Source organism: Colletotrichum spaethianum (genome assembly GCF_022836535.1).
Source record: "Colletotrichum spaethianum MAFF 239500 DNA, contig21, whole genome shotgun sequence".
In the NCBI taxonomy this organism is placed as follows: Eukaryota; Fungi; Ascomycota; class Sordariomycetes; order Glomerellales; family Glomerellaceae; genus Colletotrichum; species Colletotrichum spaethianum.
The window spans coordinates 552,583-573,080 of NW_026054791.1; the positions used below are offsets into that span (position 1 = coordinate 552,583).

At 53.6% G+C, this 20,498-nt stretch overlaps 6 protein-coding genes across 6 annotated transcripts; 3 read left to right on the forward strand and 3 right to left on the reverse strand.

Moving 5' to 3' along the window:
- Nucleotides 1-5,237: 5,237 nt before the first annotated feature.
- ColSpa_08112 (putative efflux pump mfs2) lies at nucleotides 5,238-7,053 on the reverse strand (the record flags this gene model as incomplete). The annotated part of the gene is made up of 2 exons (XM_049274324.1): nucleotides 5,238-6,445; nucleotides 6,501-7,053. 2 exons carry the CDS (start codon nucleotides 7,051-7,053, stop codon nucleotides 5,238-5,240), a joined length of 1,761 nt encoding a protein of 586 aa, XP_049130281.1.
- A 1,787-nt stretch (nucleotides 7,054-8,840) lies between these two features.
- On the reverse strand, nucleotides 8,841-9,746 carry ColSpa_08113 (bifunctional pinoresinol-lariciresinol reductase 1; the record flags this gene model as incomplete). Its single annotated transcript, XM_049274325.1, has 1 exon — nucleotides 8,841-9,746. The coding sequence occupies one exon, from the start codon at nucleotides 9,744-9,746 to the stop codon at nucleotides 8,841-8,843; it is 906 nt and encodes a 301-aa protein (XP_049130282.1).
- A 639-nt stretch (nucleotides 9,747-10,385) lies between these two features.
- ColSpa_08114 (uncharacterized protein) lies at nucleotides 10,386-11,309 on the forward strand (the record flags this gene model as incomplete). The annotated part of the gene is made up of 1 exon (XM_049274326.1): nucleotides 10,386-11,309. One exon carries the CDS (start codon nucleotides 10,386-10,388, stop codon nucleotides 11,307-11,309), a length of 924 nt encoding a protein of 307 aa, XP_049130283.1.
- A 1,255-nt stretch (nucleotides 11,310-12,564) lies between these two features.
- Nucleotides 12,565-13,086, forward strand: ColSpa_08115 (peptidyl-prolyl cis-trans isomerase PIN4; the record flags this gene model as incomplete). Its single annotated transcript, XM_049274327.1, has 3 exons — nucleotides 12,565-12,690; nucleotides 12,746-12,848; nucleotides 12,920-13,086. 3 exons carry the CDS (start codon nucleotides 12,565-12,567, stop codon nucleotides 13,084-13,086), a joined length of 396 nt encoding a protein of 131 aa, XP_049130284.1.
- Nucleotides 13,087-13,401: 315 nt separating this feature from the next.
- Nucleotides 13,402-13,823, reverse strand: ColSpa_08116 (40S ribosomal protein S12; the record flags this gene model as incomplete). Its single annotated transcript, XM_049274328.1, has 2 exons — nucleotides 13,402-13,526; nucleotides 13,583-13,823. The coding sequence occupies 2 exons, from the start codon at nucleotides 13,821-13,823 to the stop codon at nucleotides 13,402-13,404; spliced, it is 366 nt and encodes a 121-aa protein (XP_049130285.1).
- A 1,018-nt stretch (nucleotides 13,824-14,841) lies between these two features.
- ColSpa_08117 (40S ribosomal protein S22) lies at nucleotides 14,842-15,464 on the forward strand (the record flags this gene model as incomplete). The annotated part of the gene is made up of 2 exons (XM_049274329.1): nucleotides 14,842-14,974; nucleotides 15,205-15,464. The coding sequence occupies 2 exons, from the start codon at nucleotides 14,842-14,844 to the stop codon at nucleotides 15,462-15,464; spliced, it is 393 nt and encodes a 130-aa protein (XP_049130286.1).
- Nucleotides 15,465-20,498: the final 5,034 nt, after the last annotated feature.

Here is a 20,498-nt window from a genome sequence, read left to right on the forward strand (position 1 = left end):
GACAGCTCTCGAAAGAAAACGCACTCATCATCAATCAAGATTGCTCATCAGTCATCAGTCATCTGGGTGACGGGATGGACCAGGGGTGGCCGGTTTCAAGCCATAACGTACACCCCCCTTCCACTATCCCCAATCTGGCCGACCAGCCTACCTATTGTATCGGACATGCAGCAGCCAAAAGATGCAGGACAGCTATTGAGTCAATATGAGCCATCAGGCCAATCTGCCGGCCTGTCTGCCTACTGCGACTTTGGAGTGGACGTGTAAGAATCCACGGCATCATCGAGCGTGGCTTGCTGCTGCGTGCATGCCAATGCCCCCGTTACCTGTACCTTTCTGCCTCTCTCTCGCTTTGACCGCGAATGCGGTTCAACCAATCTCGTGCCCGTTCGAGAAGGATTCCATGCCCATTGGCAACGAACCGACACGCCGTCCCCGTCTCTCGTGAGAAACCTCCAAGCCACGGTTACACGTCAAGGGGTGTTTTGTTCCTGTCGTATCTGTACGTGGTGGTGTTTCTACTGCGGCAGCCGAGCGGAGGCCGGGATGGTGGATCAGGCCGCCCGGTTTTCGCGCGTGACCACTGTTTGAATTTGCGTTTCCAGAGTCGCGGGATTTGGGGGCGGCTGTGCCTGGCGGAAACCCAGACAGGAAAAACCCCACGTTTTTTCTTGCAAGAAAACCCGCGACCGCAGGGTACATGTTTCCGTTATCCACAGCACATGCGGCGGAATACGGCGTTTGCATCCATTCCTTCTCCCATAGGTTCCTGAAGCTTTTCGTCCCGGGCATGGGGACGAGACCCCGTGCCATCTCCTGGCCCGACTCTCTCCGCAACAAAAAAAACGTTGGAGTGAAGGGAAGGAAACGGGGCTCACGTTGTGGTCCCGTGTCGTCCGAAAGGCTTCCCGGTTCTCAACGATGGTCCGGGTTTAAGAAGGAGAAAAGAGAATGGGAGTTCGGCATCTTTCACGGCCGTGAGCCTTGTCAGGTGATGGTAACGGACCCTGGCCCCTCTCCTTCTGAGCTAGGTACGTACATACCTACTTCCGAACTACCCGCACGGTTCACATGTAGCCGTGGCCCCGACGGGCAGACGGACAGCCCTCGGTACGCGAAACCAACACCTAGGTATGGATGCGCGCTCTTTTGTGTGGAGCACCTCAACATCAGTCAGTCATCCGTCCAGTGTCAGCGACTCTCCTGCCGTCGCATTCGCGTCATTACGATTGTTGCCGAAAAGCCTAAAAGCTTCTATTCCTCCAGACAATCAGCTCCCAATCCAGCGGTAACAACGGCTGGCCCATGCTCCTTTGCGTTCGTGATCACCAACCACGCACTGGCCTCCTCCTTGCCTACTTATTCCCGCACCTGGGAATAAATTGAGATGTGCGTGGGGGCTGTATAATCATCAGACGCATCGCAATTCCGTCCCTACCCTTCCTTTCATGTCAGCATCGTGGGATTGCCGAAAGGGAGGCATGGGGAGGGATGCAAGAATGCAGCCCTGCAAGCGGGCCCCTCGGTGGAAACCGCCCATGGCGCGCACTGCTTGAGGGTGGTGAGCTTACACAGCAACCCACGCCGGCGAATGGGGGATGGGCGGGAGTGTCTAGGCACGATGATTACAATGCAAGGCCATTGATAAGCTCCTTATGAAGCACGGCATAGCAGCAGCACAGCACACAATGGAACGTAGCAGCGAGTCCGCTGATGCTGCAGCAGGTCTCGTAAATAGGGCTGGCGAGGATTGAGAGAATCGGGCTGGATGGCGTGCGCTCGCATTCCGCCCTTTACCGGTATTGTACAGAACACCAAGTCACATTCTACGCAGTGCTGCTTCAAACTGTTCGTAGTCGGTGTGGAGAAGGACCATAACCTCCCGCAATTTAGGGACGGAGAAAGTGGCTGAGGGGTAGAGAGCATCTCGAGCATCGTGGGGGTCCAATGGTAACTCGAGGAGCCAAACCGAATAGCCGATGCTGCTATGTAGGATGCTGTAAGCTCAATCCCGAATGTCGTCCTCTTCTGTACAGCCGCACATACGGCATGGCCAACTGGGGAGGGCCATCCGTTACTTTACAAACCGCCCTATCAGACGCGGGACGGTGCATGCTGACCCGCGTGTTATCCTCACCGCTCGTGGCTTACGCCGGGCGCTGTGCCACGGTGCGCGCGTCGTATCACTGGCCCGTGGCGCGTGCCGGGTGCGACGTGCATTGGCAAGGGTTCACGGCTTTGGCACGCACGGGACGAGTGTGGCTTTCCTTTCCTTGCCTGCCTTCTGCTGCGCTCTGTCATTGCACGCTGGACTTTGCTCCGAGGTGCAGCGGCGCTACGCCCTGTGGAATCCGAGCCTGTCCCCCGGCATGGAGTTCAGCCGGCGATGAGCGGCCGGAATGTCGCCGCGACTGGAGGCATGGTGCATGGTGTGGCTTGCGAGGGTGCTGGGCATATCTCGGGTTGCACCGAGACGCGCCCTTCTGCAAGCCTCACGCCGCGGGTTATGTAAGAGGAAGCTCCGCCGTCGTCTGTGGTTCGAGGTGAGGGTGCTTCGAGTTGTTGTTTCGTTCCCTAGTTGGCTGGCTTGCTTAGGCAGTCATTACGGATTTCCGTCGGGCTTGCTGCTGCCACCTTCATGTCCCTTGGCTTGTTCTGGGAATTGGCTATTGACGCTGAGTAACTTTGATATGCACAACACTCGCGGGACCAGGGCCTCGGATGCAACCAGGACGGGCATTTCCACGGAAATAAAAGCAGAATGACTCCAAAGAGATGCGAAGCCAGGGGTCCGCGAGCCTCTCAAATTCTTCAGACACGACATCCCTGTCTATTTCGAGCGTTCTCCCGTCCTTCTAGCGTGCTTCCATTTAGCGGAGTCCCGCCTTTCGGATCCACCTTGATGGCCAGTGCGCGGAGTTCCTGGCTTTCTAGCGTGCTTCTAGTGTGATTTACATTGGGCAGGGGTCATGATTTTCAAATATGTGGGTCAGCGTTCTTGTGCCTGATGTGATGGGACGAGGGCGGAAGAGGGACGCTCTGTCAGGGCTAATGTGCGACAGGGCTGATGGCTGCCAGAGATCAGGCACGCATCCAACCAGAGCCGGCCAGGGGGCCCGGAGCCACGCGAGGAAGTTTTTCCTCCCTTTCCCATCCTCTCACATACCATTCGCCTCTTGTTGGCGAGGACGCGCGGGTGAACCTGTGGATACATCGGGCCTTTGGGCCGGACTCCCAAGTCGTTTTGGGCAACGAACCAAGGACGCCAAGTGGGCTTTCGTCCTTTTTTCTCTTTGTCCTTCACCATGGAGAAAATTTTCACAGGGATTTCCCACGCATTTTTGACGTCAGCAGACGAGCCGCTTTGCGTCGGGGGCCGCGCAGGCGCGTCGTCGAAGGACTCATTGTGTGGGGCGTCTTGGTCATTGTGGGTAGCTCGAAGGAAAAAATCAGTGTTTTTTTTTTCTTCGGCGCACCTGTTTTTCGTTGACCCGCGATGTTCGCCTGGACTGTGGGCCGGCCAGCGAGTCTAGACTGAAGCTAGGTAGCAAGACTTTTGTCTACACCCACGTGGAGAGGTATTCAGAGATGACAAAAACCCTTGCAGAGGGCGTGGACGTAGGAAAGAATCTCGGCGGTCGTGGAATGGAATTACAGATGCGGGTGCGATGGCACGGAAACCATGACGATGGGTTTTTTCTTAGTGATGAACTTCCACGGGGGCCCGGCTCCGAGACGCTGGGCTGCTTTGGAACTGTCAAGCTTGACGTTGGAGCCCGGTGATGGTTCGGCGACCTGACAGGTCGTCTATTTGTGGATCGGGGGCTGTTCTGAACCCCGGTATTCGACTCGTCTGAACCGCGTTTCAACCCCGAGACAGTCCGAGCCCGTGAGTTGTGCTGGCATGCCATCGGTTCTGCACCGCAGGGTTGGCAGCTCCGGACCCCACATGAGCTGAAGCTGAAGCTGCAACCGCGGCTCGAGCTGTCGAAAGGCCCGGGGACGAACAAAAATAAAGGATGAGAGACCTCCGCACGTCTCACAACGTCCGCTACGTTCATTGCTGCAGCTTCATCGCCCGGGCCCGTGTGTGGCTCGAGGAGACAGCATGCTCACTGCTGTGTGAATTCTGACTCTGGCTTGGCTCAAATCAGCTGAGCTCAGATAGCCGGGCCCGGCGCATGCGGAATGGTCGGTCTGCTCCGCGAACCTGGATCAGGACCATGTCGGATTTGCTTCTGTCGACATCTGAGACATTCAGCTTCAAAAGCCTCGTTTCTTGAATCAAACATGTCTTCAGGGTAGTTCGGGAGCTGTGTCCGGGAGGAAGCAAATACGACGATGCGCCGTCATCTCGGCGGACAATCCAAACGCAGATGGAAAAGAAAAAACAACACTGCAGCATCGCAAGCATTCCTCCCTTCATCGGGGACTTTTCTGTGCGAAGAGGTCAGATGCCCTGTTCAGGTCGGCGAGCTGCCCTGTCTCACTGCGGCGTTGCCGTTGCTTATTCCCCAGGGGCTGGGTCTCCCGTCATATGAGTTTCCTGGTTCTCGGGACCACTTGCTAAGTCTGCTGTGCCACGTCCATTCGGGTACAAGCTGACTCTGCAGCCGTTTGGGTAATATTTGCCAGTGAACCACATCCTTGCTCAGCCGCACCGACTGTAGAGGATGTGATATGTTCCTCGACTTACGCCGGCACTCCAGGGACGTCTCATTTCTGACCACGCTCATTTGCTGTCGTGATCTGAAGGACGTTGATACCACGCCCTGAAAGGCAACGGCAACGTGGTTGTGTGGTGCAATTTGAGCCGTAGCACCCCATTGGCTGATAGTATATGGAGGTCTGTGGAAACTTGGGCGACGATGCTTGGAATAAAGACACTTCTACTTCGTTGACGAACTTACTTTTCAGTGACTAGATAGTGTGCTCACCGCTTCTGGTGGATAGTCTGTTAGTCCAAGTAATGGTTTCAATAGGCGTCGGTAGAAACCGTTCCTGCTCGGATGAGAGCGATAACACAAGCTAAGTACCCGGATAATCAAGTAACTGGATAGAGCCGGTAAATAGGGTCATGAACTTTTAGATTTGCCCAATACTTCTCTTGAATACAGGATCACTGACGCCCAACCCAAAGAACAACCCAAATTGGTGACAGTAGCGCTTGTATGTCCTACAATGGAAGAGCTGTTCTCAATCCGTCTAATCTACTGTACATTGGACGCTGAATAGTTCTACAGCGACACAGCAAACCGACTCTTGGCTCGGACCCAGTGCCCGTAGTAGTAAAGAACGTACGGTATCGGCGCAAGCAGGGCTGATATGCAAGCGAGGATTGTCAGTGTGTAATGAGTGCCCAGATTCTCATAAAAGGGTATGCCAACCACGGTGATCCCTCCCGCGACCATGTATCTAATGAGGGCGACGAACGTAAGCGCCGACGCCGAGTATATCTCGTACGAGTCGATGATGTACATGTATACGCAGATGAAGATGCCCGTCACGCCGTAACCGAAGACAACGACTGCGAAGATGGCGGACCAGATGCTGATGCTGGCGTAATTGGTCCAGCCGAGCCAGAAGAGGGAGACTGGGACGGCGACGGCAGCGCCAAACATGGCGTACCAAAGACGAATCTCCGGCTTGAACCCTGTGCCCTCCTCGCCCTTCCCAACTCGCTTCACCGTCATCGAATAGATAAGCGGGACAAAGGCAAAGTTGACTTGCGTGCCAGCGAACATGGCGATGAAGATGATGTTCGCAAGGCCTTGGTCGAGGCCATAGGTGTATTCGAAGATGTAGGGCCATCCGACGAGGAACGTGAAGAGGACGATGTAGACGACGGTGATGTACAGCGTCATGCCCATGATTATGGGCTCTGTGAGCATGAGAAAGGGCCGCGTCATGCTGGTCTTGAGGCGGCTGAACAGCGTAGCATCAACGATCTCGTGTTCAGAGCGGAAACGGTCATCGCCAGTGATCCGTCGGTAGTGGGCAGCCTTCCACTGCAGAAGCAGCGGGCCGTAGGTCTCGGGCATGCAGAGCAGAACTAGGACCAGAACGAGGCCCGAGGATATCAGCACCGTCCACTCGGTCCATCGCCAACTCACGGCGGTTGAAGGGCCGATATAAGCACCCATGACGGCGCCAATCATCGGTCCGCCGAAACATGTGATGGCGTAGAGCGGGAAGCTCCACGTCTTCTCGAGGCGGTTGTACATGTCAGCGATAGAGCCACCAGAGCAGACCAGCGGCGTCGAGGCGGAACACCCGGCCAGGAAACGGAAAGTGATCTGGGCGCCAAAGTTGGGCGCGAGGCCGGATGCCATGATCCAGATCATGAAGATGGCCATGGAGCCGGCGTAGACGGCGTTGCGGCCAAAGGTTTCCGAAAAGGGGCCGGCGACGAGGGATCCGAGGCCCATGCCCACGAGATACAGACCTTGCATCCAGACGTCAGTGGGATGGCTTTGTTGGTAAGCGATCAGCGAACATACCTGTGGCCAGCGACTCGGCAACCTCACTAACCCCCAACGCCCTCGCGGCTTGCGGGAGCACCGTCGCGTCGATCCCCGACGCGGCCCCAACGAAGAGCGCAATCATGGATATTTGAAGCGTGACGCCAATGCGCTTGGCAGTCGGCCAGTTGTGCGGGTCTAGGGGGTCGTCCGGCCCCGCCCAGCCGACGACAAAGACACGGCCTCCGTGCCCCTCAGCTCCCGTGCGGTCCCGTACATGGATGCCGGTCAGCACCCGACCGAGGGCCGTGCCTTCGGAGTACCCGGTCCGCGCGGTCTGGCTTCGCTTAATAGGCTCCGATACTCCTTCGGGTTGTTGTCCTCGGGCTTCCAAATCGATGGTGTCAGACGAACCCGACAAGGGACTTTGTCTTTTCTCCCCCTGCGCCGTGGAATCTTGTGCTCCTCCACCCGAGTGCACCTGATCGTATGGCCGGCCTAGTGAGTTGGATGACTGGATTTTTCCAACGTCTCGGTCGATTTGCGCCTGGGCTTCAACGCCCGCGCGCCGGTATTGAAGAAAAGACTGCATCTTCTCTGGGAGATTGCCTGATGGGTGCACCAAGAAGTTGCATTTCCGCCATACGTGCGGAATGGGTGCCAAGTCCCTTTAGAACCGATAGTTTCAGCACGTCGCGGAGGGAACACCGAGTCATTGGGATTGAAAACTGATACATGACTTCATACTCTGTACTTGCAGCCGCATTTTTCTTACCTGATCGTTGCACCCGGTTTATTCCCATGGAATATCAGCAAAATCAATGGGGCATCATCGATGACGGTGTCAACCCTGAGTGAGCCCTGAGACTAGTGTCATCCGGCCCATCGGCGATCTCGGATTTCGGCTCATCTTAGGGTCTTGTCAGCGCCCCATTTCTTTTCTCCTGTTTCCTTGGCCTTTTCTCATCGTTAAGACGCAAGACGCGAGACGCGAGACGCCAGGCAGTTTATAACGTCTGGAGTGAATACCAGGTACGAAAAGATACTGATTGTTGGGGCAGAATAAGGAAAGAAGACTCAAGCGTCACACTCATCCAGATAAACAGTCAAATGCTCCTTCTCTGTTCCGTCTCCGGTAAGCATTCTATTCACTCGTTCCTTTGCCTTTGCTCCATTGTCTCTTCAAGCCAGACCAGCCGGGCATGTCTCGTTTTCCAGCGTAAGTGAAGGCAAAGGAAACGGAGATGAGAAACCCAGCAACAAGAAGACGTGGTTTTAGTGCCCAGTAAGAACGACCCAGTCTTGTCATAACAGGCGCGATACCGTCTTGCAGCAGAGCAGTGCGCTCGCCGTGCCTCATTCTGGCTGACCGTTGATTTCACACGAAGATGATGGTTTATTGCAATTCACACTCAGCCCTCTACTGTATATAGACCATGTCATTGGCCGAATAGACACCTGCGAAGAGAACCTGTAAAAATGGGAAACCAGGCCATTGTGAGTGAATAATGTTCCTGTCAAATCATCTGGTAACCCTGAAGCCGCACAGTAATTTCCCACTATTCAATCGGAAGACGGATTTGTGTTTCGGGTTCTGTTGTGTTCTTGCGAGTGTCGTCGATAACTTTAGCGGCCGCTTACTCTCTACCAACCAACCACCAAGCATATCGGTTCATTCTAACAACTCCGCTGAAGTCCTTCACGCGCCCACTGAATACATAAGCATAACACACGTTGGGGTATTTGGTATTTGAAACAACAAAAACGTCAAGGAATAAAAATAGAGGAAAGAAAGGAGGAACAAAGAGGTGGACCGGGAACCAAAGATGCATCGTCGACCAGCCAGAAAAGGATGTGTATAGCAGCCCTTTGCTAACTTCTGACAGTGGCAGACGAACCTCATCTATAGGATTGTGAAGCGTTCTCAGATTTATAGCTTCAATCGGAGGAAGATTAGCCAGAAGATCCCGTTCTCGTGAGTACCAAAGTACGCAATGCAATGGTGGTAAAATTTGGTAGATTCTGATCTTGCTATTGGGTTTCCAACAGTGAATAATTGCTCATTTCACAACCAATTCAACCGCATGTCAAAACATTATTCCCAACACGCCTGTCTCGCGAGTAAGGGACCTGATCTCGGCCGACGCTGTCCGCGAACATAGGGCCGGGCGTCTGGGCCTCCAAATATTCCCCTTCCAGCAAAGCTCACAACCGTTGCCTGGGGGGCATTTGAAGAGATTAACCCGCTTCTGGTGGACTATAATCAGGCCGCAATATGAATGGCACATGTCGAAAAGAACAAGCTGTAACACAATGAATTAGTCATTTATTCAAATCTAACCTTGTTCTCAAACACCGTTCGGCTTGAGATCTAACTCATTACTTCTCTCCTACATAGTTGCCAATGAACTCATTCAGGTCCTCTTGTTGTAAAGCCAGCCTCTCATTCCAAAGTCCCTTGTTAGCCGAGAAATGTGCCAACCCCCCTTTGCCGTATATGGCCCCGGCAATCATGGCCAGCGTGCCGAATGGCTGGCCCCGTTCCAATTCCATAGCTCCCCTCCGCCACAGCTCTTCTACAGAGCCCTGTGACACCGTAAACTTATCGCCCGTGGCCTTCTCTAGTGCCCTCAGAACCTCGTTCTGCGTGACAGTAAAGCTGTTGACGTAGACGTATTGATTTCGTGTAAGATCGGATTTTCTTAAGCTCTTGGCGATGGCCCTGCCAGCCTGATCCAGGTTCGTGGCCTCAAACGGGATGTCGCCGCCGTCAAAGATTGTGACAGTCCGGGCGGCCACGTCCCAGCCCCCGAAGCCTGGTATGTTCAATCCCCAGTCGAACATGGACCCCGTGATTAGTGCCGTCCACGAGATCTTGTCTTGCCGTTCCTTGAGGTATCTGACCGTCTCGATCTTTTCGGAGAGAAACGGAATGTACTGCGGCGCAGTGACGTCCGCGGTGTCGATCCCGTACTCGGAGGGCACGAAGACCTTGACTCCCGCCGCGATGGCTGCGTCAATCAGGGTTTTTTGAAGTCCCAAAGCGCCGTCGGATTGGATGCTGGAGACAGTGCTGATGACGGCATCCTGATTTCCGAAAGCTTCAATAAGAGATGCCTCGGAGAAATCGGTCTTCAGGTGTCTCACGCCTTCTGGAAAGGTAGCTGAAGACGACTCTCGGGTCAACCCAGTGACCTGGAAGTTTTCTTCCAGCAGACCCTTGATTGTTGATCTGCCAACGTTTCCACTGGCTCCAACGACTAACACGTTCTTGATAGTGGACATGGCTAGGGCGGGCTTTGGTGGCGGATGAAGTGATAGTTTGGAATACGCTCGAATTATCTGTGAGGCTGTAGTTTACGGAAACAACATTAGACCCAATCTCGTCATCTATCTCCTACTTATACTCGGTTATTGGAGCTAGATCCTATCAGAGGATAACGAAGGCATCGCAGGTATATGTCAGCAGCGTTGCTTGGAACCGAAGCCTCGATGATTAGTGAACATTTGCCAGCGCAGATGTTGCTTACTGATGCTACAGCAATATCCTATTCAGTTTTCGTTCTCGCGTCATGTCACTAACCATATCGTTACATGGTCACGTCTCGCATTGGCTCAATACGGAATACTCAATGTCACTGCGTCGCGCCATGTCCCCGATGGTGGATGACCAACCCAAGACATAATAATAGATCCTACGGACTGCATATGGCATCTCTCAACTCTTACACTGCTTGGTAATCATGGCGATTGCTACCTGCAGTAATGGGTCGATTATGCAAGAACACCACCGATGCGGCAGTTACTTTATCACGCAACCTCTGACAATAATAGATGCAGATATCCCAATGTGATTTCGCAGTTATTCATGGTCTCATCATCTACCTTTTCAACTCGGATTAGTTCAAAGCTACAATCGCAAACATGGTCGTTCAGTTCGCAGTGTACTTGTGTCCTCCGATCCCAACCGCTTTGGTCTCCCCCGACCCATCGTCCAAAGACTCGGGCTATTGGTCACCGCTCTGCTGCACACTGATATATACACCCACCGAAGCCATTCTCGTAGACTGCCCTCCGAGCGTCGATGCGACAAATGAGTTGGCGACGTGGGTTCAGTCTACGCTGCCACCCGGCTGTGTCCTGAAGCACTTCGTTGCATCACATGCACACGGAGACCACTTTTTCGGGTTTCCTGTCTTGAAGACTGCGTTTCCCAGTGTCACAGCCGCCGGAACCAAAAGTGTTGTTGAGGGCATTGAGCAGCAATACTCTCCTCAAACTTACAAGGAAGTATGGGAGTCAACTTTCCCTCCGAGCGAAGCAGGCACTGGCATGCCTGAGGCGAATGCCGAGTTCGTGTCCCTGCCGCCGGCCAATGAGATCGACCTCGACGGCCATCTAGTCAAATTCTATGACGTGCCGCACGGGGACATGCATGCCAACTCCTTCCTCTATGTGCCGGATCTTGGGCTCGTTATCGCGAGTGACATTGTCTACAACGGTGACTGTCACCAGTGGCTCGTCGAGGCGAACACCCAAGAGAAGCGGGACGGGTGGATAGAGGCTTTGACGCAAATCGAGACGCTGAAGCCGAGGATCGTCGTACCCGGGCATACGTTCAAGCCCATGTCGGAACCTGATGAGGCGGTTGCGATGTCTATGCTGAATGGTACGAAGCAGTACATCAAGGCTTTCGAGGAGGAGTTGGAGAAGGCGGAAAGTGAAGAGGAATTGTTCAATGCCATGAGGGGTCGTTTTTCGAGATGGAACTTGTGGATTTTAAGTGCGGGATGCCGCGCTGGGATCGCATCCAAGCAGCGGTCTACAAGTAGTGCAGGGCGCGGGTAGTCGATCGGTTGGTAGCTTATTGACCACGAGGTCTGCAGACCTTTTATTAAGGCGTTCGCGTGACGAGAAAGCAGTAAGACTCTATCTTGTTCTTTAGGAAATATGACCGCTGTTACGATGGCAAGCTTTCCTGTCCAGCAGACTTTATTCATGGCTACACACTCATGAAAGCTTGTCTTGTAGCGGTAGCATCCCAGGCTGTATCTAGCTGTATGCCCAGTCTAACGTACTCACTGTGAAAAGGAGGCGAAACGTGTGCCCATGCAGCATATTGTATATGCCATGAGACAGCGAGCGTAACTTACCGAATATGGGTAATGGTCATCCACGCCACTGTCCGGAAGCACCTGCAGCCTCGGTGCAACTCTCCAACTCCTGCGTTCAACAGCCCCTGAGCCTACCTAGGCTGCGGTAACCCCACGGTAGGATTCCATGATTTTCTGCTCCAATGTATATCCTGGTCTTGACCCGAAGCTGTTGGACATGGCCGAAGTACTTACTCGTATTTTCTCTTGCGATATCCTAATCCTGAAGAACCCCAATCGCCTCTTTCACTGGGACTTGAGCAGCGCGTTGTAGTTTGAAGCCCTCACGCTCCGAGTCGAGAAAAGTTAAATACTACAGTGCGGCCGGATAGAAATCTCCATCTAGCAAACCGCTGCAACGTAGTTCATGTTGATGTTGGACGTTAGATTTTCTGCTTTGAGAGTATCCTGTCCACTTTCTAGGCGTCCCATAATCTTACGGCTTCGTGACACGTTTTCTCAATGGCTTCGACGGTCTTGTGAGTATCCGCCAATGAGACATGGAATCAGCCAGCCCGCAGTCTAGTCTCGTCAACAACTATTTCCGTATGGATATTGTGGTATTATCCAGAAAGGGCACGGATGACGCGATAAAAGGCATTAGCAATTGTAGTCAAAAGAGGTAGCTGTAGTCGCTTTTGCCACGGTGGCACGAAACAAAAAGTAGGGAATAAAGCGAATGTTGATGCATGTACCACCATATATGAAATGATCCCTTCACGATCCTGTTTCTGTTTACGGGTTCGTGTAAGTTCAGAATTTAGATAATGGCGGCGGCTGAGGTGCTGAGGTCGGGTCCCCGCACTTCATTGGTCGCACCCCTCCGCCGTTGACAGGGTCTTCGTTGGTGGGGTGTTGTGAGAGTGTGTGTGCGCGGGAGCCAATTCCCCCGCCATCAACTACAAGCTCATTTTTCATCACCATCACCACGGCAATTCTGCGCAGCCAATATGGGCAAAAACGACAAGAAAGACGCCGGTAAGTCTGCCGGCGGCAAGAAAGGAGGCAAGGGCGAGAGTGAGGACAAGGGGGGCAAGGCCAAGGGCGCGCAGTCCATCAACGTTCGGCACATCCTGGTGAGGACGGCCTCTTGATGAAGTCTTCTGGGACCAGTCTGACAAGCGTTCCCAGTGTGAGAAGCATGCGAAGAAGGAGGAGGCTCTGGCCAAGCTGAGAGATGGAACCAAGTTCGATGAGGTTGCCAGAGAATTCTCCGAAGACAAGGCGAGGCAAGGTGAGCGTGAAAAGAAAACGTAAGGAGTATGATGGTATGGCATGCTGATGATCACATAGGCGGTTCCCTAGGCTGGAAGACGAAGGGAAGCCTGGACCCCAAGTTCGAGGACGTTGCCTTTGCTCTGACCACAAGCACGACGGCAAGCCCGGTTTACGGCGAAGCCAAGACAGAGTTTGGATACCACATCATCATGGTGAGTCTCGGCATTTGTCGTGGGCTCCGCGGCACACACTAATCCAAGCTTAGGTCGAGGGAAGAAAATGAGAGCAGCAGCCAGAGCCACGTTTATAGCATCAAGTCACAGTTCGCGTGCCAATGTTGAGGTGGTTCAAGAGTGCCCAATGCCGTTTCTCTTTATTTGCCTTATGCAATATGACCCGACTTCCAGAGGGAGTCCTCCATTTTTTGTTTCGAGATGCCAGCTGAAGAAGCTAGAGTACAACCGAAAGATTCGTTCGTAAGCGACGGTTCCAAGTAAATTCCCCGCCGACCCTCTATTCCCTTCTCCCCGTAGTGACGCCCAAATTCAAATCATGAAGCATTCCCGAATTTACTGCTCGGTCTGGAAGTAGTTGAGAAGGATGGAGCGCTCCTGGGACTCTTCACCCCAGTCCTTGACGACGACGCAAGAGCAGTTGACAACCTTGCGGGCGTTACCCTCACGGTCAAGAACGCCTGTCTACTGTTAGCCCGTATTCTCCGTTCGCAAACACACCCAAGTTGGTACTCACAGAGACCGGCCCACTCGCCGAGCTGCTTGCCGTCGGGCACCTTGATCAGGGGGATCTTGTGCTCGGAGCAGAGAGCGATGACGAGCTTCTTGTAGGCCTCCTCCTCGCAAGCCTCGTTGAGGACGCACATGTGGGCCTGGCGGCGGTCGAGAGCCTTGGAGGCTTCGCGGAGACCGCGGGCGAGACCGTCGTGCATGAGGGCGAGCTTCAGGACACCCTTGAGGGCGTCAAGAACGGACATCTGGCCCTTGGAGCCGGCATCGGCAGAAACCTCGACCTCCTCGGCCACCTCGGGGGCGTTGTTCTCTTCTACGTCCGACTATTAAAGCGCGCGGTTAGCGAGGCTTATTCTCGAAGGCGAAGGTGTCGTGTGCCCGTCCCCCAGGGGGGTCCCAATTGGCCTTGCGCGCCTGCGAAATTTCGCAGCGCCCGCCATCTCCAAACTGGAAATTTACGCGGGCAACCGAAAAATCCGCCTCGGTTGGGGATGTTGGGAGGGTGTGCGGCGCAAACTCACCATCTTGAAAGTTTTGCGGTCAAGTTCCTGTCGGTTCGATCCTCGAAGAGTCGTGTTTTGTTGTTATATGGGTAGTGTAGAATAAGTGAACTTTTTGTCGCGGTAAGGCGAAAGGCAAGAGGTGCGTTCGTTTGTGTGCCAGAGATCATTGGCTGGAAGGTGGGGTCGACAGGGCAAATTTCGGCAGGTGCACGGACCACCCACAAGGCCGAATTTGATTTTCGGCCACATTTTCTGCAGAGACGTCTAAAAAAATGGCTCGCGTCTCGTTTCCTCCCAGTTGCACGATCTTCTCACACCGACAAGCTTGCCAATCCACCCTTCACCGGCACCGTTCATTCCACGAGGTAAGTTGGAAAAAAACATACGCGCCACGATGGCGACTTGATCAAGCAGGAACTCTTGCCTTTTCCTTGATGCCGGAGGAGAGCAATCAGACGAGTCGTTCGAACTCCGAGAATGCGATTATTTTTTCGACCTCGATTTTTCCTGACGGACGATGCGAAGCGACGGCCGCCTTTTGCAAAGGCGGCTGCTCTGCTCCACGCCGCCGGCGACGATGATCTCTGATACGCTCTCCTCTTCAGCAATGAGCTGGCAGAACCCTCCTCTCGGTCGATGCTCGCCTGGGAGGGCACTCTCCACGCTCAATAGGCCTCGGAAGGCTAACATGCACTCTTTTCCGCTGGCAGATACCTCATTTCCCGAGACTTGAGAATCTCCGCATTCACCAACCGTCAAAATGGTCCGCACCTCCGTCCTCCACGATGCTCTCAAGAGCATGAACAACGCCGAGAAGGCCGGCAAGCGCCAGGTCCTCATCCGCCCTAGCTCCAAGGTCATCGTCAAGTTCCTCCAGGTCATGCAGCGTCACGGTATGTCAATCCATTTGCTACACCCCTCATTCGCTTCTTTCTTTTCTTTGGAGGACAATTGGAAATGTACATTCGGCATGATAACTAGGGCGAACGTCTCTCTCTTCCCCACGACTCAGCCCCTATAAATTGCCGATAGATAAACTGCGGAGGTCTTACAACTTTTTCGGATTTCAACTCGTGATGTTTAAGCTTTAAACCGCCGCAACAATTTGCTGACCAGCACACAGGCTACATCGGCGAGTTCGAGGAGGTCGACGACCACCGCTCCGGCAAGATCGTTGTCCAGCTCAACGGCCGCCTCAACAAGTGCGGTGTCATCTCCCCCCGCTACAACGTCCGTCTCGCCGACCTCGAGAAGTGGGTTGTCAAGCTGCTCCCTGCCCGTCAGTTCGGCTACGTCATCCTCACCACCTCCGCTGGTATCATGGACCACGAGGAGGCCCGCCGCAAGCACGTTGCCGGCAAGGTCATCGGCTTCTTCTACTAAGCGAGGAGATCGGAACCAAAAAATAAAAGTTATTTGATGAAAAAGGGGCATGGGACATTTGGCGTTTGAGGGGGCAAATTGGGTTAGCCATGGCCGATACTAGCGGATGCCATTGAGCTAGGATCTCATTTACACCAAAAGCAATGAACTTCAAGCAAGACCCCACCAATACGAGCCAGTCTTTCATGTGCCATCAATGTTTCTGTGTCCGAGTGCTGTTGTGACCGTCAGGTGTGCCCTTCTCATGGAGATGTCGTCCAAGTCAATCAATCTGGAGTCTCTCAGCGACTCTATGGTGGACGAATACACCAAGTCCTTGATATACCTAACAACATCAACTCTACGCCATTATCCGCGCTGTTGCTGTTGCTGTTGCTGTTGCCAGTGAGATTGGGTACAGATGGTAAGCTGGGGTGATGTCTGGTAGTGTACGAAAGGTTTTATCTCGTCACGGAAGGCTCTTAGGGGGGCACCTTAGTCTGTCTTACCGCAGCCAACACGCAGCAATTGTCGAAAGAAGCACCGATGGGCTTTCTGCCAGTGACCTTGGGAGAATAAGTGTTACTAGAACGACAGGGTCTCCTTAAAAGAGGTTGTTCAAGCCGACTTGATACAAGTAGTGGATGCGGCTTGAATAGGGGTCAAGTACCATGAGCCGCGCAGCCAGCTTAACTATGAAAGGGCCTCAATGCTGCCCGATTAATGTAACCGATAGTTCAACGGAGGAACATGTCTTGGGTCATCAGGGCTCAGTCTCCAAGCCACACAAAGAAATCTCAGCATAACGAGATACACTTGGAATGATGGCGCGTTGTTTGTCATAGAGAGCCAACCAGATCTCCATGGCGATATACCGAATGACGCTAAACCATGGTCGTGAGGTGAGTACAGGCAATATCGCGGCCGTTGAAGCCGTTGAATTGATCGACACTGATGCTTGAGTTGCGTCTCCGAGCTCGGCTCGGCCTGAACGTTACACATCTAGTTCCGTCCACATCTTGGTTCATGCGGCCAATGGAGATATCTCGATTGCTTGGATCCCGACAGACTGTATCGGAAGGTCTCGATTCTCCATGATTTGAAATCACCTCGTGGCTTTTCATAGAAGGGTCCACAGACGGCTGGGGATGTTGGGGTGCCGGCCTCGGCTCGGCACAGACTCGGAGCAATAGCCGTCAACAAGGTCAGGTGAGCTGGCGCCTCGCTTATGGATAATAATTCGCGATGTCAACACTGGACAAACGAACTATCGATCAAACAAAGCGGCGACCGGTTTTCTCTTTTCAGTTTGGGACAGATCTGGGTTTGCTTTTGCGGGATTTGCTCTTTTTGACACACTGTGTGGTCACCCCAGTGTGGTCACCCCAGTGTGGTCTTCATTCGAGGCAGAAGAAGAAAGTCCAGAGGCGCCGGAACTTTGTTTCCCGATCGCTTCTGCGTTGTTTGGATGGAGCCAGTTGAGCGAGCAGGGCAGATCATATGTATCTTGGCTCACAAAGGTGCTCCTGAGAGTGACATGGCAAGTCTATAATAAGACTAGACGAGGGAATACACACACGCACACACATATGCGGTGTGAAGAGGCTAGAAGGTGAAGAACTCTGCCCTCATGGTTATTTATGGTACAGTCACACATCTCGCAGCTGCGGTTGTCACTTACATGTGACGGCTAATAGATGCAGGATGGGATGACAGGAAGGCCAAATGCCCGCGTCGATGCCGCCATTTGCTCTCCTGGCAATCAGCAGCCCGTAATTGGGCGGCCGCGTGTCGTCACTAAAGAGTGCAAAGAAGACCTGTGCGATGTACGACTAGATCCAATCGGGACGTTTGTAGTTACTTACACTTCCAGCCCTCAACGAACCTCACGGCCCCAAGCCGGACACACCTCCGGAGAGCTGCAGCGGCCCCCTTGTAACTTACCTTCTGCTTCCTTGTATTTGTTCCCTTTCGTCCAAACTTCGAGCTGTTAGCATACCTAGCTTGTGATGGGTCCCGTTCTTGTGTTATCCGTATCTATTGGACGACTGGGTCCTCAAGTATAAAATGGGTCAAGCTGGGAATTACTCCGGAGAAGAGGTGCAACGGGAGCGGTATTGTGTTCCTCGCATGGGTAAAACAAGCAAGGTCCGCCAGCACAAAGACATTGTTTGCGCGCCGTTGTTACACAAAGTGACTCAACGTCCCCCATGTCTGATCTTCCCGCCCTCTGTTCCCGCTGCCCGGAGAAGTGCCGACCCGTTCCTTTGTCAGTAAAGGCGGTCCCTGATTATCCATCTCATGTTCATTGATGAGGAAACGAAACGACCGGCACTGTCTTTATCCATTCAGAGTGCCATCCCGGCAAATTAATCCTGCCGCCTGCGACCGTTCATCTGGCCTAGGTAGACGATCCCGAACCCCGGGACACTCATCAAGCAACAGAAACTTTTTGGTTGCAGGCTGCGTTGTAACCCTCTCAATTCGCGACCACCCTTGTCCTACCCAGGCCCAGCCATGAAAGCCGCTTCGACTGAAATGATTTGTATTACAGAGGCACTGTTTCTCTTCTCCCCCACCCCCCGGGCCCGGCTGACCAACAATGGCACGGCCCCACACGAAGGGCCCCGCACGATGACGATAATGGCTCGGCGTTGTTGAACATCAACCTCAACCTCTCTCACGCACATTCGCTCTTGTCCCCTTCCACACCAAGCGCCGGGTTGGGGTCTGTATCCGGAAGTGTAACTTTTTGTCTCATTCGTCCGCCTCTGATCCCCGGTCCGGCTTGGCAATGATATCCAGCCTTTTCTTGTCACAAGTGGGTGATATCTTTCCAGACCGCATGCTAGACCTCGTCTCGACGAGGGTCCCCGGAGGGCTTTTCATCTGAGCAAATATCCCGGCCATACGTAAGGACCGGGCATATCAGTCCCAATTCACATCGGTGCCTGACCTGTCGTCATGGACGAGAGCAAGTGGGTAGGCAACGTTCGCAATTTCGCCGTGGCTCTTCTCAAGGTCAAATGCTTCCAAATGCGACTCTACGTACGTCGCGATGATGACTGGCCGTTGCTTGGCCTCGCCTCACCCCCAGAGTCGCATAAATCTCACAAGACAGCGTGATCGCTTGCGCGTTCTGCATTTGCCTCGCATCAGGGCTTCTAAGCCAACAAAAAGAAAGCTTACGACGGGGCGCCAGCCTCTCATTGAGGCACAGGCTCGCACAGACTTGAGATGATGGCATCATCTGCCTCTCCCCGTCCCACTGGCTGCGATCTACGCAGCCACATCTACTTTCCGCTCGCTTTGCATACCACGGACTTGTCTTATTGAGGCTAACCACCCGTAATCCCTCTCCAACTCCTCGCCAACCACGTTCCATTGCCCTTTGGTGCTTCACCACACCATCTCAGACCGGGCTCAGGCCCATTATTGCTGTCTAGATGCAACCTTGTTTCGCAAGGTGCCAGCACGTGGGCGAAACGGAAATAAGAAAGAAAAAAGGGAGTAAATGGGCTGAGTAGGGGGGCGTCATTCGATATCTCAGTCTTTATATCATCCACACTGTCCCTTTCTTCTTCGCCGCTCCCGTCAGCGTTGTACGTTTCATCCGATTTCCTAGAGGCTGGGTTGTCATGATTATAAGAAAAAAGAGGCGATGGAAGCTGCTTTAGACTGCCTTAGTCTCTTCGCGTGGCTGGCTTACATCTAGTCGCACCATAGAAGTCTATGTCGGCCTCGACCTTGAGGCACAAATGCAGCCAAGCCAAGCTACCAGCACACAAACATCAGAGCTTCCGGGGCCACGGACACCTCCCGGATGAATCACAACAACGTGTTTTCTAATCTGACAACGTTGTATCCACCCTCTTTTCTCCTGCCCCAGCCCACTCTCTGTGGGGGGGAGCTACTTACCTGGTATAGGACGATTATGATGCTATCACTCTTGCTTCGTAAGAGGGCGGCGGCGGCGCGCTATACTCGTCTTCTCGGGATGTGTGGATGTGGTTTTGTTATGGGCAAGCAGTACCAGTGTACTTCGGCCTGGTGCAGCTCTCCTACCCGGTCCCCTCCCATGTCTAGGGTTATGAGCAGGAGCAATACAATCCTTGCGCTTGTGCACCGGCAAGAGTCGTTCTCTTCCCGATCCAGACCTCTGATGGGTCTATCGCGATCTCTTCCATGCCATGCTGTCTGTCCGTAGCTCGGACAGAGCTCCGCCTGTCAACCAAGCCTCTGGAGCCCATAAGTAGCCTTCCATCCCTTGGTTCTTCTCTTGCTCAGCGGCTTTCCGGTCACCCTCCTTCCCTATCGAAGACAAAAGGATAAGCTTGTTCTGTCTAGTCTTACACCAGAGGTGCGTCCTGAGCAAGCATAACGGCATCACTGTGTTTGCCCACCCCAATATGCATACAACCCTCCTGCTGGCCGGTCTTGGCCTGGCCACCCTCTCTTCTGCAGGCTGCCCCTTTGCAGATCCGGCCAACATCAGAACACGAACCGACGGCGGCGGCTCGCGCGAGCATCTCACCGACTACGAGGTCGATGACTCTTCGGGCGACCCGTACCTTACATCCGACGTCGGCGGCCCCATTGAGGACCAAGTGAGCTTGAAGGCCGGTGTCCGAGGTTCGACTCTGCTCGAGGACTTCATCTTCCGCCAGAAGATTACCCACTTCGACCACGAGAGAGTACGTTGCTGTGCAAACTAGCTCTGTTGATCGCTCTAGTTAACCTCTTGTCTGTAGGTTCCCGAACGAGCTGTCCACGCCCGAGGTGCTGGTGCTTATGGCACTTTCACGAGCTACGGCGACTACAGCAACCTCACTGCCGCCTCTTTTTTGGGCGAGGCAGGCAAGCAGACGTCTACATTTGTGCGGTTCTCTACTGTTGCTGGTTCGAGAGGAAGTGCCGATACTGCGAGAGATGTACACGGCTTCGCCACCCGATTGTGCGTATCTATTCGTTCGAGGTAAACTATGACATAGGCTGACGACGACAATAGCTTCACTGACGAGGGTAATTTCGACATTGTGGGAAACAACATTCCTG